At 38.0% G+C, this 25,139-nt stretch overlaps 3 protein-coding genes across 3 annotated transcripts in view; 1 reads left to right on the forward strand and 2 right to left on the reverse strand.

Moving 5' to 3' along the window:
* Positions 1–25,139, forward strand: part of LOC136806333 (rabankyrin-5-like) — a 65,410-nt gene that overhangs the window by 14,169 nt on the left and 26,102 nt on the right. Inside the window, exons 11-19 of the mRNA XM_067062892.1 lie at positions 8,247–8,407; positions 9,239–9,404; positions 10,059–10,429; positions 10,825–10,923; positions 11,736–11,906; positions 15,695–15,787; positions 16,856–17,114; positions 23,504–23,672; positions 24,561–24,697. Of these exons, the coding sequence (XP_066918993.1) occupies positions 8,247–8,407; positions 9,239–9,404; positions 10,059–10,429; positions 10,825–10,923; positions 11,736–11,906; positions 15,695–15,787; positions 16,856–17,114; positions 23,504–23,672; positions 24,561–24,697 (1,626 nt within the window). The remainder of the gene's footprint in view (positions 1–8,246; positions 8,408–9,238; positions 9,405–10,058; positions 10,430–10,824; positions 10,924–11,735; positions 11,907–15,694; positions 15,788–16,855; positions 17,115–23,503; positions 23,673–24,560; positions 24,698–25,139) is intronic.
* LOC136808049 (cancer-associated gene 1 protein-like) lies at positions 2,351–6,198 on the reverse strand. Its single transcript, XM_067064657.1, has 3 exons — positions 5,477–6,198; positions 3,773–4,011; positions 2,351–2,672 (listed from the first exon to the last, which is right to left on the reverse strand). Exons 1-3 carry the CDS (start codon positions 6,053–6,055, stop codon positions 2,351–2,353), a joined length of 1,140 nt encoding a protein of 379 aa, XP_066920758.1. The 5' UTR covers positions 6,056–6,198.
* On the reverse strand, positions 17,930–21,760 carry LOC136806305 (TNF receptor-associated factor 5-like). The gene is made up of 6 exons (XM_067062863.1): positions 21,482–21,760; positions 20,634–20,670; positions 19,743–19,847; positions 19,300–19,374; positions 19,043–19,117; positions 17,930–18,799 (listed from the first exon to the last, which is right to left on the reverse strand). The coding sequence occupies exons 1-6, from the start codon at positions 21,733–21,735 to the stop codon at positions 18,428–18,430; spliced, it is 918 nt and encodes a 305-aa protein (XP_066918964.1). The 5' UTR covers positions 21,736–21,760; the 3' UTR covers positions 17,930–18,427.

Genomic DNA, 25,139 nt, shown 5'->3' on the forward strand with positions numbered 1-25,139 from the left:
TGCTGGACATTGCTAACTGATGATACGTCCTCCATGTGGGCAGATTTGGTCTGCTGGACATCACTAACTGATGATACGTGCTCCATGTGGGCAGATTTGGTTTGCTCCACATCACAGACTGGTGCTACGTCCTCCATGTGGGCAGATTTGGTCTGCTGGACATTGCTAACTGATGATACGTGCTCCATGTGGGCAGATTTGGTTTCTTCCACATCGCAGACTGGTGCTACGTCCTCCATTTGGGCAGATTTGATCTGCTGAACATTGCTAACTGGTGATACGTCCTCCATGTGGGCAGATTTGGTCTGCTGGACATTGCCAACTGATGATACGTGCTCCATGTGGGCAGATTTGGTTTGCTCCACATCACAGACTGGTGATACGTCCTCCATGTGGGCAGATTTGATCTGCTGAACATTGCTAACTGATGGTACGTCCTCCATGTGGGCAGATTTGGTTTCTTCCACATCGCAGACTGGTGCTACGTGCTCCATGTGGGCAGATTTGGTCTGCTGGACATTGCTAACTGATGATACGTCCTCCATGTGGGCAGATTTGGTCTGCTCCACATCGCAGACTGTTGCTACGTCCTCCAGGTGGGCAGATTTGGTCTGCTGGACATTGCTAACTAATGATACGTCCTCCATGTGGGCAGATTTGGTCTGCTGGACATTGCTAACTGATGATACGTGCTCCATGTGGGCAGATTTGGTTTGCTCCACATCACAGACTGGTGCTACGTCCTCCATGTGGGCAGATTTGGTCTGCTGGACATTGCTAACTGATGATACGTGCTCCATGTGGGCAGATTTGGTTTCTTCCACATCGCAGACTGGTGCTACGTGCTCCATGTGGGCAGATTTGGTTTCCTCCACATCACAGACTGGTGCTACGTGCTCCATGTGGGCAGATTTTGGTCTTCCACATCGCAGACTGGTGCTACGTGCTCCATGTGGGTAGATTTGGTTTCCTCCACATCACAGACTGCACGTGCTCCATGTGGGCAGATTTGTCTGCTGGACATTGCTGCTCTCATGTGGGGCAGATTTGGTTTGCTCCACATCACAGACTGGCTACGTCCTCCATGTGGGCAGATTTGGTCTGCTGGACATTGCTAACTGATGATACGTGCTCCATGTGGGCAGATTTGGTTTCTTCCACATCGCAGACTGGTGCTACGTCCTCCATGTGGGCAGATTTGGTTTCCTCCACATCACAGACTGGTGCTACGTCCTCCATGTGGGCAGATTTGGTCTGCTGGACATTGCCAACTGATGATACGTGCTCCATGTGGGCAGATTTGGTTTGCTCCACATCACAGACTGATGATACGTCCTCCATGTGGGCAGATTTGATCTGCTGAACATTGCTAACTGATGGTACGTCCTCCATGTGGGCAGATTTGGTTTCTTCCACATCGCAGACTGGTGCTACGTGCTCCATGTGGGCAGATTTGGTCTGCTGGACATTGCTAACTGATGATACGTCCTCCATGTGGGCAGATTTGGTCTGCTCCACATCGCAGACTGTGCTACGTCCTCCAGGTGGGCAGATTTGGTCTGCTGGACATTGCTAACTAATGATACGTCCTCCATGTGGGCAGATTTGGTCTGCTGGACATTGCTAACTGATGATACGTGCTCCATGTGGGCAGATTTGGTTTGCTCCACATCACAGACTGGTGCTACGTCCTCCATGTGGGCAGATTTGGTCTGCTGGACATTGCTAACTGATGATACGTGCTCCATGTGGGCAGATTTGGTTTCTTCCACATCGCAGACTGGTGCTACGTGCTCCATGTGGGCAGATTTGGTTTCCTCCACATCACAGACTGGTGCTACGTGCTCCATGTGGGCAGATTTGGTTTCTTCCACATCGCAGACTGGTGCTACGTGCTCCATGTGGGTAGATTTGGTTTCCTCCACATCACAGACTTCTGCTACGTGCTCCATGTGGGCAGATTTGGTCTGCTGGACATTGCTAACTGATGATACGTGCTCCATGTGGGCAGATTTGGTTTGCTCCACATCACAGACTGGTGCTACGTCCTCCATGTGGGCAGATTTGGTCTGCTGGACATTGCTAACTGATGATACGTGCTCCATGTGGGCAGATTTGGTTTCTTCCACATCGCAGACTGGTGCTACGTCCTCCATGTGGGCAGATTTGGTTTCCTCCACATCACAGACTGGTGCTACGTGCTCCATGTGGGCAGATTTGGTCTGCTGGACATCACTAACTGATGATACGTCCTCCATGTGGGCAGATTTGGTCTGCTGGACATTGCTAACTGATGATACGTCCTCCATGTGGGCAGATTGGGTCTGCTGGACATCGCTAACTGATGATACTACGTCTCCATGTGGGCAGATTTGGTCTGCTGGACATTGCTAACTGATGATACGTCCTCCATGTGGGCAGATTTGGTCTGCTGGACATTGCTAACTGATGATACGTCCTCCATGTGGGCAGATTGGGTCTGCTGGACATCACTAACTGATGATACGTCCTCCATGTGGGCAGATTTGGTCTGCTGGACATTGCTAACTGATGATACGTCCTCCATGTGGGTAGATTGTGTTTGCTGGACATCACTAACTGATGATACGTGTTCAACGTGTTCAGGTTGTGTCTGTTGACTAGCGGAGGATGGAAAAGTTCCAAACATCTTGCTACAAAGGAAAAGATAACGAGTCTTGTCATTTAAAACAAAAGATAAACCCACTACTCTACCGGGGAAAAACGTTTGGGTTCTAATTAGTCAGGGAAAAAAATTGACGGGGAAAAATTCGTCCTTTAAAGGTTTTGTTTTGATTTAAAGGTCTGATGATGCTGACGTAGCAAAAACAAGTGCGACAAGATTTGAAATAAAGAAAATACATCGAGTAAAAAAACATTCCTCAAGAAAAGGGACTTTTACTGATACTCTTTCGACTGTTTTTATGTTTATAATAATAGAACGTTTTCTATCTTATAATCAAAACATTCGATTGTAAATTTGCTCGAAATCAACTTTGCTATTTTTTTGTTTACAATAGTACTAGAATGTGAGGTTTGCAGGATATCGTTGCATAAAAAAGTAGTTTTAAATTTATCTGACTTAGCATGAAGACACTCCCTAAAATATGGTCCTTTTATTCCCGTAGAAAACCTTTAATTCTAATTTTGTCGCTTTTCCCAGACCAAAATGTTAAACTCGTCACAATTCGAAAATTTACAATTCAGTCGCTCAATTGGACTAAACCCTACAACAAAAATATTTCACTATCCCGGAAAATAAATCTTCTAATTCGATTTTTAAAATCCCCATTCCGTTGAAGGCGTAAAGAATATAGATGTGAAATTTCAGCTACGGTTTAACAATTTAGTAATAATAAGAAATGGATAATAATCTAAAAAAAAGCTTTGTCGGCTGATGATATATCGGGGAATTTTTTCTACGGGGGAAATTTCGTCACCCTTTTAAAGTTTTCGTTAATTATTTTCCTCGACTTTTTTCCCCTGATGAGGTATTATTTTCTAGATTTTAGTTCGCAAATTTGCAATTTACAATCTAATTTTGAAACTCAACTGAATAGATGCATTTCACAGTCGAAATGAATTGGCAATCAGGACTGGTTACGCTCTAGTAACTACTTACGGTTAGCTAGACGCAATAGAAAATCGTCATTTAAACGCGCAGTGGTCCTGATTACCCATTACGGTTTGCAATTGTGAAATAACCTTGTTTATGTTCGACAAGAATTAATCGAGTCAAAAAAGAATCGCATACCTTTTGACAAGCGCTTTCTCTCTTAACTGGTGTTTAGCTTCCTCCAATAAGAAAATCAATTTCGAACATTCCGTGCTCAACTTATCAATGTGTTGTGATTGTGAGGCGATGGTTAGATTCCTCGCTTCTATCTCAGCCGTAAAGACATTAGACATTGTTGTCTTAAGGCTTATCACTTCGCCAGCCAATAATGCCTTTTCATCCTTGAGTTTCTCGATGTGACATCGATATTCGTCGAACTATAAAAGAATGTAACATAATGCTTGTAGATTCACCACCTATCAAACCTTAGCGGCGCGGTCGGCTTTTTAAGAGGACTGGTAATGAACTTACGAGGAACATTTATTCTCGGCGCGGTTTTCGTCTACAGGCTAGGCACAGTTAGGCTGCAATTAAAATCAAACCAAGCAAATTCCCGCCAAAACTCTAGAGGCATTTTCCCGAGTCTTTGCAGTAGAGTGCAAACTATTTTTAGCATTCGTATAACTTAATAATGTCGAGGTTACTTAATCGCTTCAATGCAAGGGTATCTTAAATTTTTCACAAGAGCACTCCTACACTTGTGATTTCGATACCATCTTTCCGCAGACACGTGTTTATCCTTCCTAGAACATATCAGGCCGCGGTAGGCGAGCATGTTGTCACTAGAGTGCCCTCAAAACCCAAAGAGTTAAAAAATATACCATTAAAACGATTCAACTTGAACTGGGGGCCACTTATAGTTTTTTGATAGACTGGATGGCGCTGATAAGTGGCTCTGTGTATAAATTTGACTGACTCGACTTTTTGGCTTTGCTTGAGGTGGTAACAAATCCATACCACTAGATCCAGTCCCTTTTGGTGAAAAACAAACAAAAAAGGGGAAAAGGGATATATTGTTTTCAAAGTTTGGAGGTGTTTTTGTGTTTTTGTAATCGTTTCATAAACTTTGATGAGATTTTAGAATATATTTTCCTGTTTTTTTTTGTTTTCATATAATTTTTGAAAACGAAAGTGAAAAAAGTTTAATTTCGCGAATTTTAGTATATTCGCAACATTGTCAACAGTGTCAATGTGGAATCGATACCTAGCGCAGTTACCAACAGTTTTCTTGGGTTTCTTTCTATCCAATTCCCCTCACAACACAGCAAGGGTTTATCCAGGGTAAAGTTATTTTCACTCGCCAATTGAGAACCCTGGACTAGACTTATTATCTAATACACATTTTTCTTACAAGCAACCAGGTTGCTAAGGCTCGAGCCCTGAAATTAGCCATTTTTTTTTACTATCTTGAAAAGTAAAAGCTTTTTAGACAATCTAACCTTAGCAAACGCTTTCCCTTGGTCCAATAAGCAAAAATATGGTATAATATCAGGGGCCCGTCCAAGCCCGTTGTTCAGAAAATCAGCTAGAGACGTAGAGTGCCAAGCCACCTTAGGGCTAACCCGCAAATCGGAGTTGCTTATAAACAAGATATGCGTACACTGCTGCGCCATTTACAGGGTATGAAGAAAGCAAGTCCAACAAAAGACTTCCTTGTTCTATCAATGTATTTTAATTTAAGTTGTGAGCTGAGTACAGAAATAACACAGAAACTGAAAATAAGCTTCAAAATCTTCACTAGGCAACGAAGGCTCAATCAAAACGCTGATATTTTTTGGGTCGGCAATAATTGTAATTCTTGATGTGATCTTGTTGAAAATTAAAGGAATCAAAAAATCTTACCATGGTCTCAGCATGTTGTTTAATACGCTGGATTTGTTCGTCTTTCTCCGACACCACTCTTGCGTGTTCTTCAAAGGGAACGCCATTGGGCGCCGAGGGCGGTTCAGCACCGGATGATTTGTTCCCCTCCATCACCACAACGCACAAATGTTTCAAGATGGTGTGCGTGCTATCGACTGAGCGTTTAAGAGAATCGATGTCTTTCCTCATTGCAGGAATGTCCGATCTCTCACCCTGAAGAACTGACAACGACTGTAGAAGTTGGGCAGTTGAAGAATTGTCATAGGTGGATTTAGTTAAATCTTGAGCTAAGCGCTCGATTGATGTCTGTCGGCTGCTGAGTGATCCACATGATGTGATGTGTGGATTTCGAATGTTCCCTTGGGAGCTCTTCTCGAGCTTCTCCAGGTGTCGTAATATGATTTCGTGTTGGTTTGGACTTATGCCGGAATCCATGTTGATGACACTGCGGGAAGCATCAATGATTTTTTGTTTGTTGTTCTTCAGCTCTTGCGCGTGTTGTTCAGTGTTCTCATACTTTCCCGTCGAGCTGGTTTTGTGAGTGGAGGGACCAGACATTTTGTTTGTATTGAAATGTTTAAAAGCGGTCTTATGGTCCGTGCCTCGTTGTTTAAAATGTGTTATATTGAACGCTGGAATTCTTCGATTGAGTTTGAGCGTTTACTGCGAATAAAAATGTTGCGTTAAGACTGACGTCTTGTTTCGTTGAGTTGTTTGTAGAAAAGGAAGTTTTCAAAGCTGTTTTAAAAGTTTTTTTGACGTCAAAGTAGATAAAACTAGTTCAAAGTAGTAAATTGACGTCAAATATACAATGTAACTAATAAGCCGTCAAAAGCTTGTCTTGTTGCTATGATACGTAAAATATATTTATCTAACAAAGATATCATGACTACTGGGCGGTTCAAGGGTGCGAATCACACCCTTCCGCCTACACTGCACAATCCTTTTCCACTGCTACATTCTCAACCTTATCCACATTTCCATTATTTTTTCTTTTTTCTTTTTCTTTTTCATTTTCTTTTTTTTTTTATTTGAGATAAACGGCTGCGATTTAACCAAAAAATACTATTACAAACAGAATGAGCCAAAAAGGGTTTCGTGTTTTAGAAAATTATTTTCCGATTAAAAGTTGTGACTTTTCGTTCGAGAGTTTGACCTCATGTTCCTTGGACATAATTATTTCTTAGTCGAACAAAAGAGGAAACGGATTTCACCATCTCTGGAGCATTTGTCTGTATCCATATATTTGTATCTATTTGTACAGACCCATATATACGGCTACTTTAGGCGTACAAACTTTCGCGAGCAGAAACTTTTGCGATTTTCGCGAATTTTGGCCCTTTTCGCGAAAGTAAATGTCTTTAAAAATTCTACGAAAGACCATTCGCGAAATTTTATGCTCGCGAAAAATTCTTGACAAATAGAAAATCTGTAAAACTTCAAATTTTGAATAAAATGTAACTTTTATGGCACTTTTTATTCTGCTAAAAGACTAATAAGTCAAAGGACAAATCTTTCAAGCCAATCCAAGAAGTATTTGTCCCTCTAAGCCATTTTTCTATGTGAAAATTCTCAATTTATATCTTGATTCGCGAAAGATTATGCTCGCGAAAAATATTTTTCCGTTAAATTCGCGAAAGTAAATGTCGTGAATTTCGCGATTTTTCTTCCTCGCGAAAGTTTGTACGCCTAAAGTAATTTCCAAATTTATTGCCGTAGAGGGTCTGCTGTTGTTATTGTCTTTTCGCATTTGAGTTTTTTTCAAAACGACCGCTGCGATGGAGAGTTGATGAGAGAGGGGAGACATTGAGAGAAGTGTTGCTATTTATAAATCATAGTTCATCGCAGAGGTCTCCGTGTGGGAATTTTTTTATTAAACAGACAATGCGTACAGAGTGTACTACGAAAGGAGAAAAGTGAGATGCACTCTGGTACAGAGTACTGGAGCATGTATTTGATAAAATTATTGTGTCTAATCTGCTTTGTCAGCATATGAAAGGATACGCCTCTTTTCTATATCATCAAAACACTCAATTATATGAATGTAAATGTACCATATTTATTCTTTCAGCATCGGTCTAGAGATACGCTCCCACTGACCTTTATATATCCCTGGACCAAGCTTTAACCGCCATCTTTAATCGGAGTTTTTTTTGGAATTGGTACCCGAGATGAAGCCATTGCAATGTTAGAAATTAACGTTTAACGGCGCTACATCATCAAAAGTATTTGAGGGAAAGTAGACCTAGCGCTCTCGATGCATTTACACCGCTATTGAGTCCCTATTGAGTAGTGCCGCCATTAGGCTACCACTTTTCAAAAAACTCCGATCAAAGATTTTTGGTTGGCCGGGATTGAGTAACTTGTTCCAGGGTTTATAAAGGTCACGCTCCACGTGAGCATAAATTTGATAAAATCTTTATGTCTCTTATGCTTTGTCAGCATAATATGCGTTCCTGCTTTCTTTATCATAAAAAACAATGAAAGTTAAAGTAAGTAAGTATAAACATCGGGAGACTGTCGGTGGAGCCGGGAGTGAGGGAGAGCGCCACACCTACTCCACAGCTCACAGTAGCTTGGATGCTTGAATCAGATTAGCCAATCCAAACTACTCATTCAATGAGTTGGTGGTAACCGGGGATCGAACCCACAATCTTTGTATTATAAGCTGAATGCTCTACCGACTGAGCCACCCGGCCACTAAAAACAAACCACTTGAGTGTAAATGTGCCAACTTTTCTTCTTTCAGTATTGACCTTGAAATACGCGACAACAATGGCCACGTCCCTTTATGGATGGCTATTCTTGCCAGCGGAAACAAAATCGAAGAAGAAGCCTCTGAGAAAACAGGATTCGCTTCAAGGCTAGTCGACCGTGGAAGTAGCGCTGATGCAATCAATCACTTAACAGGTGAAATCCCTTTTTATTAGCCCCTTTCTACACATCGGTTTTTATTGCTATCGAGAGGTGTTAAGTTGATTTAAATCCTGTTCCAAAAATATTGACAGTCCGCACATTGTGAAACATTACCGAGTTTATGTATCGAAGGATATCGAGGGCGACGGTAAGTGAAATCGATACAAAACAAAGTCGATAGTTTATGTACGGCTCTATATCGCCTCTATTCACCTAAACAGACGACGGTATTTTGGTGTTTTCACCGTCATCGAGCAAAGTGGACGGCGATTTCGGCCCCATGTCAGCTTTGCTTTATACCGCCCCCCCTCGATTTTTCTCGAATACATAAACTCGCTATTGCTCTTGAAGAAGAGAAGATATAATTAAGAGTAATGCTGCCTTGAGAAGTTAATCTTAAGCGGAAGATTTTGAACCTTCCAAATCTTTCAAACATTTTGAAAATGAAGATGAAAAATGAATATGAAAAAACGGAGATTTTTTCTCCACCAAAATTTTGAATTTACACTTTTCTGAAATCTTTAGCATCAAGAACCATTTTCACGTCTTTGGTAAGACTCGACCGAGGATTGAACCCAGGACGCTCACCGTAGCCTTTATGTTACGACTGTCACAAATAAACAAAAATGTTAACCACCAAATCATCTTTCATCTTTCATGTTTTAGGGGATTCCTTGCTCCATCAAGCAGCAAATCATCTTTCATCTTTCATGTTTCAGGGGATTCCTTGCTCCATCAAGCAGCAAATCATCTTTCATCTTTCATGTTTCAGGGGATTCCTTGCTCCATCAAGCAGCAAATCATCTTTCATCTTTCATGTTTTAGGGGATTCCTTGCTCCATCAAGCAGCAGCGTCAAACAACCAATCAGCTGGCTTGTTTTTGATCGAACACGGTGCTTCAGTCAATCACGTCAATAAAGCAGGGGAATCACCTCTTCATTCGGCCGCTAGAAATGGTCTTGTCAAACTGGTCGATAAACTCCTCAAAAGGTACATAGAATTTGAACTTGTGGCGGGAATGATTATGAAGAGATGTTTTTACTTCTGTTTCTAGATTTTATCTTCCAAATAGCTATCGATTGAAATCGGCACGGTTACGACCTTCTGGAAAGGCTATCCCAGAAAAAGAATGTCGAGTTTCGAGGGAGCCAATAAGGACTTAAAGAAAAGTAGAAAATCAAGGACGAAAGTCCAGGAGGTTTCTTAAACTAAGCAAAAATCCAGGGGAGTTACCTGAAATTTACACAAAAATTCAATGGGGTTTCTCAGAAATTCCCCAAAAATCCAGGGGAGTTACCTAAAATTTACACAAAAATTCAATGGGGTTCCTCAGAAATTCCCCCAAAAATCCAGGACGTTCTGAAATTTCGATAAAAAATCCAGTGAATCTAATTCTAATCTTCCCAAAATGATCACCTCAACGTTTGGGCAAGATGTTTTTTTTCTGAAATACTCCATTGCAATAAGAGACTTTATGCCAATCTTATTATGCCTTGCTTTTGTATCCTCTCTTCTTCACTGAGATCAACAAAATCTCTTTGAAATCATTCACTGTCTGAACAACTGAAAGAACTGCAACTTTGTGCAGACAGGATCCAAAGTTAGAAAGGACACACTATAAACCTTACCCATCTTATCTTGCAGCGGTTGTAATCCAAATATTCAAACCATCGAAAGTGAAGTCCTCAAAACACAATCGTCCGCTCGCAAAATGGAATTTCAAGAGAAATGCAAAGAGGCGCGTCACAGGATTATTATGCTCGAAAAATCAAAAGCTATGAAACGCGTAAAAGAATTACGAGAATTACGCGAGAAAGAAGAATCGGCTAACAACGATAAAAAGCAACAAAAAACTCAACAACAGACACAACCCGATACTTCCAATCCATTTGAAGATGAAGGTAACCCGTTTTTGGAAACCGGGGAATCGGGATTGAATCCGTTTGATGAGGATGATGATGGTGTTGATGGTGACGGGGATAACGGGATGAATCCGTTTCTACAGGAAGACGATAGTAAGTCTCTTAACACCTTTGTTTTATATTTTGTCCTTTTTAGTTTATATGATATTTCGATGACGAATTGTCGGCAAACTAATGCCCGATAGCGCTTTTTCGGCAAACTACGCCATTTTATAGAGGTTTCTCAAGTTACGTAACTTCCGCCATTATTGAAGCAAATATTCGAATATGTGGAGGAGATCCATTACGCAAGGGCCCCTCTTTTGAAAAATGAAAAACCTCTAAGCTTATTTCTCATTGCAGAGAAATGGTAGTCGCCGTTTGATGCACCGACATGAACGTAAACCCGTAAGCTCTTAAACGTTGAAATATTGACGATATGAACGATTTATTGCGATGGGTCAAAGGATTCTAAAAGATAACCTTGCCTTATTTTTTTAATTTCGCAGGTTCTTCTTCTTTCTACAATGACATGCAAGCAGCTTCTTCCGCTGCAATGGCGCTCACTTCAGGCGCTGTTTTCAACTCGACCACATTAACTACACCAGGTATGCGACCAATATTTCCTTTTTTTTATAGTTCATTTTATAATCTCATGGTTGATTCAAATTCGATTGACGTTTTTGCTTACGTTAATTTGTAATTACTGTAATTACTTGTTGCACTCGGGAAATTTCAAAATTGACCTCGGGAAATTTATCGCGAATTTCCCTCATAACTATGAGATTACTAGTACTAATTTGCAAAAGTTAATTTTGAGCTTATGCCTTTCTTATCAGTTCCTCAGAATTCACAGATGGTCATTTTCTCTAATAGATCATCTATTTTGCACATACCACGCTCTGCTCTAAAGGGAGGGATATGGTGAATGTTGGGATCTGACTTGGTTATTCAGCCAAAACAATCAAAACCGCGTTACCTTTTGTTTGAAAATGAATGCGAAGGTTCTAATGTTTATGATTGACGGTTGTTTTCGGTGCGATTGTTTTCCTTTAGCCAATTACCGCGCTCAAAAGCTAAATTTAAATTCATTCCAAGTCTGGATGGAAAAGATCAAAGCAGTGCGCCGACCTGGACAGATTTTCATACAGAGCCGTGACCCTTTAGAGTGAAGACGTGTCATGCGTTGAGTAATTAGAATCTGCTCGGAGGTTAAGATAAACGTCGACCGCGATCGAAGACCATGACCCTAAGGGTCGCTACTCTGCCATTCTATTGATCCATTGGAGCCGTTTAGTTGTACTCTGTCCAAAAAGAGCGTAACGTTAAAAAGTCTCTAGGCAGTTTTCGGTCACTATGCTTCGTCTTAATTCCTCAAAAGCACTTGTTCTATATATTTCTTTGTTCTCTTGATTTACAGACACTAGATCGAATTGTCTTGCCAGTAGTAAAAGCAACCAGAACGCACACATTACCACCTTCGACGGCCGCATTGACGTCAAAGCCATCCATTCGCCCTCACAAGTAGATGCTTTCGATTTCGACAACATGTATATCAGCTGTCTGGATATCGAGGATGGCTTACAACCAGGTACCTTTTCTCATTCCAAAATCAAAACAGAAACAAAGAAAAACAAAGGAAAAACAAATTCGAATCATGGCGTACGAAATCTAAATGATTCGTATGTTTTTATTTTGCTTTTCTTTGGTTATATACTTAAAAAGGATTAAAGGTTTTGTTTTTAGATAAGAATGATATCGTTTGGTTACTCATCAATTTTAATTTACAAGCTTTTTGGACCTACCCCGGTGGGGTTGAGGTCCTATAAATTAACCCATGTTCGTTCGTTAGTTAGTGTGTTAGTTACCGGCTTTTCTCGAGATTTGCTCATTAGTTTTTTCTGATTTTTGGCACAAAGGTGCATGACCATAAACCCTCGAATGTGACGGAGCCCGATTTTCGAAAAAAAAAATTTGGGGGCAAATTTGGGCCAAAAAACGGCTTAAAGACGGGTTTTTTGGACTTTGTGAAAAATTGGATCATTCATTTTTTCTGATTTTTAGCATGAAAGTAGGGTACAATCATAGTTAAAGCTCGAGCAGATTTTTGCAAAAAAAATTTTTTGGCTCAAAAATCTGTAAGAACCACTTTTAATAAGAATACATCAATGTTCTTAGCCATATTATTATTATTATTTTCATTGGTTTTTTTACGATGAAAACGTCACGGTGGAGGGTAATGATTTGAGTTTTCTGTAAACACTTATTATTTTTTTGGCTGAAAAACGAATCTTTATCTATAAGAATCACTATTTATGAGCATATATCAATGTTATTAGCCAAATTGTTTTTTATTATTATTTTTTCTAACCTTATTTATTAAGCTGTGCATTTTTCTGATAGTGGTTTTTATAAAGAAAAGCGCTTAATAGCTTTTTTATTTCTTTTTCAAAAATCTTTTTCAATAGTGTTGATAGTTTCTCTCAATAGATATGTATGGCGCGCCAAAAGGCTTTTTAATACCAAGTTTTTGGACCTACCGGGAGGTCCTTTAATTTGACCGTTGTCCGTTCGTCTGTTACAAGCTTTTCTCGGGATTGGCTCATTAGTTTTTTTTAATTTTTTGCACAATGATACAAAATGACAATGCCTGAAAAGTGACGGAGCCCGATTTTTGAAAAAAATTTTTGGGTGGCAAATTTGGGCCAAAAACTACCTAAAAATAAGGTTTTTTAGACTTTGTGCAAAATTGCTTCATTAGTTTTTCCTGATTTTTGGCAGAAAGATAGAATGCAAGGTCCCCTAAAATGTGGCTGAAGTATTTTTTCTGGGAAAATTTATTTTCGTCGTCAAATACGGATTTTCGCAGATTTGGGCCAAAAACTACCTAAAAATAAGGTTTTTTGGACTTGGTGCAAAGTTGCTTCATTAGTTTTTCCAGATTTTTGGCAGAAAGATAGAGTGCAAGGTACCTTAAAATATGACTGAAGTAATTTTTCCCAAAATACGACCAAGTTACACAATGATAAAAGAAAATAAATCAGACGTTTTTGCACTGTTCTAAAACTTATTGTGTTTGCCAATAGTAAAATGTAGAACACCTACTTTTATCTGATTTTGATCAACAGGTAGGTCTATTCAGCATGTTGCTTGTTTTTTTTTATACTAACTTTTTTTTTTATACCAACTCTTTTTTTTAATAACAACTCTTTTTTTTTATACCAACTTTTTTTTTTTATACCAACTTTATTTTTTTGATACCAACTTTTTTTATTTTTGATAGCAACTTTTTTTATTTTTGATAGCAACTTTTTTTACAATGCCAATTTATTTTTATAATACCGACATTATATCGACGTAATACCGACGTAGTACCGGCGTAATACCGACGTAATACTAACCTTGTTTTATAACATCAACATTATTGTCTCGTTTACTCCTATTTTCTTTTGTGTGATGTAGATGGGGCTTTAATAATGCGCGCTTGGGACTGGTGAATATTAACACCTTAAGGAAACTATGTGCAAAGTTTGAGCAACATTAGCGAGGTTAAGTATAAAAATCACGACGACGAACGGGTTCTGATCATTGAGTTTCAAGCCCGAAGGGCTAGAGGTCAATCTCTAACCTTTCTCAGGCAAGAAAAATTGAAGCCTTAAAATATGCACCGTATTTTTGATGACGGATTGAATCTAGCACTTCCTTTGTTTTCGAGTGATATATTTTTCAAAATGAAGCGGTAAATTTTAGTTTCAATCTGTCGTTTGTGTAAAAACCAGGCGGGTCGCACAAGACCGCGCAACTTTGGTAGGATTTGTTGGCTTCAAATCCTACCAAAGAGATTGACCTCTAGCCCTTCGGGCTTGAAACTCAATGGTTCTGATCCGCAACCTGCAGTAGATATCCCGTAAATATGTAAAGGACCCAGGCTAGACGGCTCTAGAACGGAAAATCGTGAAAACTTTCGTTCTGTAATTGTAACAAATGAGATGTCATATCTACCTTGCTTGCTACCCTGTAGAAAAAAGCCTGTTCGTCATCGTGATACTCGAATACTCAAACCTCCCTATTATATTCACTTCAGAATCCGGGCTTTTTTTTAGCTAATTCTAATTAAGATTGACAATATCATTAAGAAAATCCCTAATCACGGGTTCTGGACCTATTTTCGATTTTTTTCTGGTGTTGCTAAATCAAAATAAATAACAACACCTAAAGTATACTATTTAAGTGCAAATATTGTTCTTAATTCTGCGATAATATCTTCCTTATTCCAGTATTCCACTTATTCCAGTTATCAGGTTTCGCCCGACTTTATTTCCCCGGAAAAAATTTAAGGGCCCTTCTACACTTGAACAATTAAACATCGAGGCAAAATTTGGTATTGTACAAAACATTGATATCAAAAAAAAGTTGGTAAAAATAAAAAAGTTGGTAAAAATAAAAAAGTTGGTATAAAAAAAAAAAGTTGGTATCAAAAAAAAAAAGTTGGTATCAAAAAAAAAAAAGTTGGTATCAAAAAAAAAAAAGTTAGTACCAAACGAAAAAAAGTTGGTATCAAAAAAAAAAAGTTGGTGCCAAAAAAAAAAGTTGGTACCAAAAAAAAAAGTTGGTATTGAAAAGCCTTTTGGCGCGCCATAGATATGCTTTCATTTTCTTTATTTTTTTGTATTTTGACCAGTTATGTCTTATGTGTTTCATTGTTTCAATGTTCACTGATTAGTTTGATAACCAGGTAGGTCCATAAAAGTATCGCTTGTTCGCATTGGATTGGCCAGAAAGAGGAAAAGAAAAACATTTTTTGCTTATATCATATCAGCATAACATAACAAAAGACAGACACTGTCCCGATATGAAATATGTGTCTGATATGAAACGGGAACACTTATGTAAAAACAAAACCTTTAATGTATTAATTAATTTAATTTATGCAATAATTAAACCCTACGTGTTGGTCGGCGAGTGGATGGGAAGCGAAATTTAAAGTTACGGATAACTTTTTCTCTTTCCGATGATGGTGTCCGCTACTTTGAAGGAGTTAGGAAGTTAAGATTTCTTTCTCAGGGTTATGGGTGAAAGTTAGTTATCAGAAGCGAAAAGAACCTTCTATGTTGAAGAGGTTTGACGTCCAGGAGGGGGGTGTCTGGAGAAAAAAATCCAGGGGGTCTGGTTTTTCGAGTGTAAAAATCCAAGGTGGTCAGTAAAATGAGTTGGAATACCCAGGTTGGTCTAAAAGATGAGAAAATAATCCAAGGGGGTCCTGAAAAGTTTTTAAAAAATCTAGGAGACACCGTTCCCAAAAAATACTCCATCGACATACGGGGTACATGCTAATTTTCCTGATGTATATCTTATAATTATCATGATATTTTTCCTCAGGCGTCATCACGGATTGTTGGGGACGTACTGCACTTCACGTTGCGATCACGCACAAGCAGAGAGATACCATCCGGTGTTTCGTAGATCATGCAGGTATGCAATCAGTATTGCTTTATAAATAGATAGAATCGATATTTTACGTGGATAGCCCGGTAATCTAGAACTTTAAAGGCTTTATTCTTAAATAAGAGTGATATCGTTTGCTTACTCGTCAATTTTAATTCACAAGCTTTTTCACATTGGATTGACACAAATGTGGAGCAAAATTGGTCAGAAAGAGGAAAAATAAACATCTTTTGCTTATATCAGCACGATATAACAATAGGCAGACACTGTCCTGATATGAAACGGGAACACTTATGTAAAAATAAAACCTTTAAGGTAGTATTTTGATTGTTTTCACTAAACTGAACATCGAAAGGGGCGGGCCTTCGAACCGGGGATTCCTGGTTTCAGGCGTTGACGCCTTGACCATTGCGCCATCGCCTCAATTGCTTTATATTTTCTCTGTCTGACGCAGGTTGGACGAAGATAATTCTTAAGTCTATTCAAGAATCTTCCCAAAGTCTTTCAGCTACATGTTTTTTTATAAGAATATTCAGAATTGTTGAAGGCTTCGAATGTTCTTAATTAAAAATGTTCTTAACATGTTCTTGATTTCACCATTTTTTGGAATATTTTTTAGCGAGTTACTAAGATAGACCTTTCCCGAAACCTATCACGTGATCAATCTCAAAATTTAAACTTGTAATTTCAAAATAAAAGTTTAAAAATCATGTTTACATGAAAACGAGGCGGGGTATGGAAAATGATCGGAAGCTTACAAAATAAGAGGAATTTTGTAGAAAGCGAAAGTGAAATATCATTGGGTGTTTTAGAGTAAATATTGTCTTGAAATTGTTCTTAACTTGTTCTTAATATTTTGGCCCTCTTAGCCATTTGTTCCTATATAGTCTGTTCTTATAAAAAAACGTGTACCCTGTAAAAAGAGGCCAGGGGGCTAAGGTAATTTAATATTATATTATAATAACAACTATCAATCTCTTAGGACTGTGTGTATTACCCACCATTCTAGACAAATTTCTAATATGAAATAAAATAATAAAATATCAGGCTAAGATTAGAGTATCACAATAAATTCTTCGGTTTATTCTGTTTCAGAAAATGCATCAAGGGGCGGTTTGAGCGGGCGTTTACCAATCGCTACGGATCTCAATTTAAAAGACAGCGAAAGTCAATCGTTGTTATGGTTAGCCTTAGCAACACAACAAGAAGACGTTGCTAAGCAACTGGTCGACGCAGGCGCATACGTCGACCAGGAGGATGATAGAATGGAAACTTTACTTCATCGCTCAATCATGTACAAAGATTCGGACGCTACGCTATTTTTACTACAAAACGGTGCTAATATCAATAAAAGGTAATTCATTTCTACTTTGTATGATTTGACCCATAGATTTATAAAGCCCGAAGGGTTGGATATCTTGCCTTTTCTGAAAAGTGTGCCGATGTTAGGTAGGAAATCCTACCTAAGTCACGTGACATTACAATAGAATTTTAGTGCTACCAATCAGAAGCTTTGCGGGTTTTCGAAAACGATAGCACCAATATTTTTTGCGATGTTTACTTTTTTTTGCTTGAAAGAGCTTAAAGCACTCTATCTAGCCCTTCGGGCTTTATAAATCGATGGGGTGACCTAAAGCACAATATAGTTGAAATTGGCCCTAGCAAAAGCAGCAAATTTACAGTTTACTTTACGTTATTTTACACGAGTCAGTGATCCTAAACGGTTTTGCGTGATTTATTTTCACGAAAGTGGTAAAAATCATCGGAAACGTGAAATTTAATCTCACGAAAATAGGTCCGATTGAATTAGGTGTGCGGACATTAAAGGGGTTATAAAAAAAGCCCTCGAAGGGTAACATCCTGTGTAAATTCGAGCTAAATTCGATTTCAATTTTTCAAAAAAAAAAATTAAATTTAAAAATATTTAAAATTTTTCCAACGGTGAATAAATCGTTGATGACATAAATGGGTGCTAAGAAATAGGTTGTTTTGAAAAAAAATTAACTAAGACACCACAAAGTTAAATGTACACAAGTCTTATTTTACATGGTGCTAGCTGCAGAAATGGTTTGTCTTAAAAATGTATTTGACCTCCACATTGCCCGACGATGGGAGAAAAATCTCTCGAAACGTAAATCTCGTAATCCAAGCCACGATAAACTTTCAATATGAATATCACTGGGTCGATAAACTCAAACTTATTTAGATTATACTCTACTACAACATCTCTAAAATTTTGTCTTTTAATTTTAACTTCAAGGTCATATCTTCACCATCGCGTAAACCGCAATTGAAAATTTTCAGACGTCTTGTTCGCTTATCCTTATTTCGAATTTTGTCCACGTTAGTCTTTTTTAGGATTCGAATTTGATTTTTTTTCACTTCTCTAACACTCCATTTCCAATTTTATGGCAACCTTGTCATAATTAGTAACTTCTTTTACTAATTCGTGTGCGAAAGTCTCAGTTTTTCCCACTGATTTTCCTATATCAACACCAGTTGGTCGTGTGAAATGGTCTTTACATTTCCCTCCTAGATCCGTACTCATAAGTGTCCTTTTCGCAACTTCTTTATCGTTGATTAGAAGAGTGATTTTGAATGATTTCCAAGGCATTGGCCATCTCAACAAATCGTCATACGGTCCTTTTATATTTTGAAAGGAAACACCTATATGAGTGTTTTTTCAGGACCATTACCATTTAGATAAACAATCAAACGCCCTTCATATCCTTTCTCCGTGAAGAATCCCGGTGAAAGAATTCTGTCATTTGAAATCTTAGCTTTATCAAACTCTGTTTTGAAATTTTCCATCACAAAAGTGTATGGACCTCGCGGTACTGTCAAAGTTTCAGACGCTGATTGCTTTTTATCTGCCAAAATTCTTTTTATAGTTTCTTTCAAGTCCTGAATTTCTCGATCTTTTTCCTTCAATTTTACTTCGTAATTATTCTTTACTTTTTGGATTTCGTGTTCCATTTTCATTGTCAAATGTTTGTACTGTGATTTGGTGTTGTGTTCGTCCAATGACAATTTTGTTCCCTAAAAAGAAATGAAACAGCCTGTATTAGATTTCAACTCTTTGAAGTTTACAAACTTTGATAAATATGCCATAACAAATGGGAAGCGCATAAAGTCCTATAATATATTCGTGCATTAAAATGCACAACTTTAAATCGAAAATCGACAATGCTTCAGTTGTTGACAGGCTCACCACACCAATCATCTCAACTGAAGTTGAGAATTACCCTGTGGAACAATTTTATGATCGAGAAACTTACTAACCTTGAATGTGCAACCATAATCTTTAAATTCACAGCGTAGAACCATTCGACATTCCTCATCCAAATGTTTCTGCATCTAAATATCGAACAAATTTCTGTTATTAAAATGAGTGGAAAATAGTAGCTTGGTTTTTAAACGAAGCTAAGCTTGAAATAGTTTTTTAAGTTAAGGGTCGCCTAAAAAATGTAACAGGGATTTGGTAAAAATGGCAAATAGAGCAGATTATCAAGAATAAAATATCTCATTTTTTTACTTACATTTTTCTGCAAAATATCTTCGCCACATTTCAATTCGCAAGAAACTCTTTGATATCCACAATTCTGCAAATGGTTCTGGAAAGAAATGTTATTAAAAGATTGAATAGAAGTTTATCGTGGCATGAGGGGGGGGGGGGTTGAAAGGTCAAGAGGCTTTAATTTAATTTCCATTCAATTAAGGCGGGAATATGTATGTAACACGTTTTTTATAAGAACCAACTCTATAAGAAGATAAGGCTTCGATGGCCAAATTGTTAAGAACACGAACATTTTAAGGTTATGCGGATTCTAAAACACCTAGGAAAATGGACAAAAATACTCAAAAAATGGCGAAAATAAGAACAGCCTTGGGGATTAAAAAATTTTGTATGTTCTTATAAAAAAAACGTATACTTGTTTGAAAGGATACAGTATACTAAAGGTTTGTTAGATTTATTTTTTACCTCTTCTTCTCTGATCTCGTTCTGCCACTCACATCCTTCTTCGTGATTTTGACAACGAATTTGTAAACTCAAAATCTCTCGCTTCTTGCCAATATCTGGAAAAACCTAAAAATAATATTTTTTTTCAATGTCCGAGTTTTTCACTTGATTTCTACTCATAAATGGAACTTTTCAATGTTCTCGAAGCTAGATTCCCGCTAGGAATTTATTCTAAATTTATTCCTTTGAGACATTCCATTCAAAATCATTTTTTGTGATTTCTTTTGCCAACTAAACATCAAAACATGAGTTTAACTGGATGTTCTGCCTGTATTTTGTCTTGGATTACTTTAGGCCTACAAATCTTCGCGAGCAGAAACTTTTGTGATTTTCGCGAATTTTGGCCCTTTTCGTAAAGGTAAATGTATTTAAAAATTCTAGAATTAGGGCCATTCGCGAAAGTTTATGCTCGCGAAAAATTCTGGACAAAATAGAAAATCTGTAAAACTTCAAACTTTGAATAAAATGTAACTTTTATGGTACTTTTTTGCCTGCTAAAAAGTAAAGACTAATAAGTCAAAGGACAAATGTTTCAAACCAATACAAGAAGTATTTGTCCTTCTAAGCCATTTTTTATGTGAAAATTCTCAATTTTACGTCTTTACTTGATTCGCAAAAGTTTATGCTCGCGAAAAATATTTTCCCGTTAAATTCGCGAAAGTAAATGTCGTGAATTTCGCGATTTTTCGTCCTCGCGAAAGTTTCTGCTCGCGAAAGTTTGTACACCTAAAGTAGCCTTACCTGTCAAGTTTATTTAACAGGAAATCTTTGGACATTAAAGTATGTTCTATATGAACCAAGAAACAATCACAAAAATTATTTTTAAACTTGAAAAAGGCTTCTAAGGTATACCTGAATAGTTTTCCAGTCCATCGGGCATTTTGCTGGACTAGAAAAGAAAAGCTCCAATTAAAATTGACCTCCTCAATACAAAGTTTTATCTGTCACTCTCATGTTATTTATATCTTCATTGGAGATCTGGTTTGATACTTGGAGGCATAAGAGTTAACCCCTTGCTTCATAATGCTGTTTGACTTTCAACGATACATCCTTCGATGTTTTATTTATCAACAACAAGTTTCTTATCGTTAAGAAATTTCGTCACTTGTCGGAGATTTCATCAGTTATTGTTAACGGATATTTTGCCGACGATTTTTTAAACCTATATACTGAGTAACATTGGTTTTCATTATTCTGAAAGTAGCCTAAAAACATTATTTTTATAATTCTTCGGTAATAACGATCGTCGGCATTAATCATTCGTTTAAAAAAATTCGTCGGTATTAAAATTCGTCTCAAAGCGATTTTTGCGTCACTTTTTACCGACGAATCTTCTACCGTTTATTGTAAAGGCTTGGGTACACGAGAAGTTTTTTTTCGCGTTGGTGCAATGCAACATACTCCATCCCACCAACACAAGAAAAAAGTGCGGGTCTCTCATGGTTTTTTTTTTGTTTCATGGGACAAAAAGTGAGGGAAATACCCAAAAGGCTGATTTTATCCCTGGGACAATGGAGCAAAATTGATTCGAATCAATTTTGCTCCATTGTCCCAGGGACAAAAGTGAGACTTCACTTTTATTGATAGAAGGAAAAATGGGGTGGAGGCACGAGAAAGCGTTTCAGGTTGGTGGGTTGGAGCATGTTGCATTGCACCAACGCGAATAAAAATTCTCGTGTCTCCAAGCCTTAAGAACTCACTTGGTTTGATGAAATTGACTGATGCAGTTTTTGCAAAAACGATGACCACAGTCTACTGCTTGAACGGGATCCCTCAAAATCAAATGACAAATTGCGCATGTGATGTCATCCTTATTGATTCCTCCTGCAAACTCCTTTTGATCAGAATTAAGTACAGATGTTTTTTTTCTTCTCCCCAACGAAAGTAACATCGTAACCAAATTGTTTGGGGTTAAAACTTGCCATTTTGTTTTGATTTTGATATCTCTCTTCATACACGTTCCCCTCAATCGTTAAAACGTTTTCTCTCCCTCTCAATGTCCTTACTTTCTCTCATAAAACTCTTAGATCACTACTATCTAAACAAACATTACACACATCTCTAAAGTAAATATTGTGATAGGTGATGTGTATCAGACTCGAAAAAAAACTTCGCTAAGCAAATTTTTGTTTTTGTTTTAACCCTTTTTATTAAATGTTTAACTTTTGTCAACAGAATTTCTAGGCTCTTGTGTATCATTATACCTTCCTGACTTTAAGCTAGTGCGTTGCGACCACTTTTATATTTAGAACTCTGGTCGCAGTGCACTGCCTGCTAGGTAAATGGAAATTAGGCTTTACTTCGTAAAGAAAAAGCTAAACGGATGTGATTTATGAGGTTGATTCGCATTCCTTGTAACAAAGCAAATCAGAGAGGACGCTGGCAGCCTATACTACCCTTGTCTAATACGAACTAATGTAATAGCACCGATAACTTACATATTTTTTATAAGAAAACATTCTATAAAGAATATTCATGATGAAATTGGCCGAAAATTTAAGAATATTTTAAGAATATCAACATCATCCAATTCGGCAACGTAGATAATCTAAGTATGCCATTTTGGGCCGATTTTAACTATAGATTGCTAACTATGCCCAATAAGTCGGTCAAAAAAATGCCGTTTTATGCTTTAGGTATATATCACATGTTAAATTAGTATTGGGTTTGGATCATAACCTAAGAATACTGTAAGAATTTTAGCATGATTTTCCTAAAAAGTTAAAAGAATATCCATGATGAAATGGAAAACACCATTCTTATAAAAAAAGCGTTTAGTTGGGAGAGCGATTCTCCGGCAATGAGAGGTTGTGAGCTCGATGGGCTCTCCCAGAAAATGTCCATCCATGGGGGGTGGAGGATATATATTCCGGGGGGGGGGGGGTAGCGAAAAATCATCAAAATTTGCCATTTCCGGGGGGGGGTAAATTTGCTCTGTCCGGGGGGTAATTTGGGTTGTCCGGGGGGTCAACTGACTGATGCTTGTCCGGGGGGTAAAACCCTTTGTCCGGGGGGCCATAAGTCACTTTGTCCGGGGGGTAAATCACTGAAAATTGTTTTATCCTCCATCCCCATATTCAATCTTTTTCTGGAAAAGCTCAATGCTCACTTGGTTCATTGTTGACTCCACAGATATCGTATTCTTTTACACACTTACTAGATAGGTGAACTACTTATAGATTTCCTGTGGAAGTGTGTCAAGTTTTGATGTCGATTAGCCCGCCATGTTGTTTTCCTTTTTCTGAAAATTCTTGCTCCACATCCGGGTCAATTCAATGTGAAAAAGCTTGTGAATTAAAATTGATGAGTAACCAAACGATATCACTATTATTTCAAAACAAAATTGATTAATTTTGACAAATTGTGTCCCGTTGGAAAAATAACTCAGAGCTCTTTAATTTTTAGGAAAAGATGATTCTGAACTTTGTAAATTCTAAGAAACGATTTTCATTCTTTGATAGCAAGTAGTTGATCCCAGTGTGGACTTTGTAACCATATTTCCATAAAAACGGGTCAAGCTCTTGTGGTCCTCAACAATAGATCGAAAAGAGGGATTTAAATTATTTCATCTTGGGAATAGATGAGAGTTCTTTGACTACTGTTTTTTAAGTTTCTTCGTTTTACTTTCTCGTAGAATAATTGTATGAGGTGTGCATCAAATTTCACTGTTTTTCAATTTCAATCTTTTCTCCTTCAAATCTTTCGCACGAATTTCTTCTTAGGAACCGTGAAAATCTTTCACCATTACAAATGGCTATCCAACTACATTTAATTCCGATCGTTGACGCGCTATGCATGATGGGAGCTGACGTCAACAGTTCGGACGAGCATGGAAACACTGCTCTATTGATCGCCCTCAAAAGCCATCAAACAGATACGGCTTCTACACTGGTAGGTAATTTCCACTTCAGTGATTAAATAGCGTACCTCACTAAAAACCGGGATTTCTCATTCCGTTTCTTAGTGAGTTTCACTTTAAAGATTTTTGAAAAATAGAAGCCTTTCAAGTGTTCTGACGCAAATTCGATTTTTTCGCTACTGCAAGAGCTTCGAAAGTTTAAAGTGACGTCAAAAAATCGAATGTTTGCAGCCCGAAAACCCGGGCTGCAAACATTATTAAAAGTTGCAAAGTGGAATAGACGTTACTGCGTAGATAAAAGCCGTGACGTCTAGTGTAGGCTAGGGATTGAACAAACTTGTAACTTACTTCCACAGTCTTTGATACCGTGAGGTGAAACTTATTTTCATTTAGAGCTTAAGGCATATTTGGAAAACGTTTCCTTAATTAGGACTTCCTAAATAGGACGATTCTAGGGAGTTTCTTACCCTTATGGAGACACCTTTTACACGATACCGTGTTACTTCACCCTTCACTTCAAAGTGCTCAAGCCAAGCTGGTACATTACAAAGTGCTCAACAGTGGCATTCAGCGTTGTTTCAACGTTTATCTAACATTATTTGAACATTAGATATTGTTTGTCAGCTGGGAGGTTTTCGGTAGGCGGAAGCTGTTTTTCTCTATTTCTCCAAGACTTTGGGGCGAATTTTCTGTTTGATATCGATCTTCTGTATAAAACGAAAATTCCTCCCCATGTCGAACACGTTGGGATTTTGCACGGAGCGTAAGCTGTTTTTTTCTAAGTCTAAGTCATTCTGTTTTTTTTTCTATTTCTCGAAGACTTTTGGGCGAATTTTCTGTTTGTTATCAATTTTCTGTATAAAACGAATATTCTACCCTATGTCGAACACGTCGTGATTTACCAATACGCTTGATCGCAGGTCAAACACGGTGCAGACACTACAGCGTGGAATACAGGTGTGAATGGATGCTCTTGGACACTCTTACATCGCGCCATCTTTGAAAGTGACGAAGACACAGCCTGTTTCTTGATCAGAAACAAATGTGATGTTAACAGGTAAGTCTCACTGCTTTAGTTTTGAGTAGGGTTTTCTGCTTTTGAACTTCTGAAGGCTTTTTATACAATCAGCTCAAGTAGATCTTTCTCGACCGAGGACTGAGGACCTTTTGCTACCCTCTACTTGATGGGAAAATAAGAATTTCAATAATGCTTTGTTTTCAAAGGGATTGCTACGTTCGCTAGACATAGCCAGCTGACTGATTCTCTACCTTCGGGCTTTTGGTTTTATAGTGAGAAAAAGCCCTTAAAAACTGTTACTTAAATGTAATGTAGGTGGACACGAGTGTATAGGCGGTTTTAGACCATGCCGAACTTATCAAAAGGAAGAATAATTGTAATTTCTTTGTCTTTAACGAGTGTTCCACTCCTTCTCCGACGTACTTGTTTTATCTTAATTCCGCCAGTGGATTGCACTCGTCTTTCATTTTGTTTGTTTTCA

The sequence above is a fragment of the Clytia hemisphaerica genome, unplaced genomic scaffold (genome assembly GCF_902728285.1).
Source record: "Clytia hemisphaerica strain Z4C2 unplaced genomic scaffold, Clytia hemisphaerica genome assembly, whole genome shotgun sequence".
NCBI lineage: Eukaryota > Metazoa > Cnidaria > Hydrozoa > Leptothecata > Clytiidae > Clytia > Clytia hemisphaerica.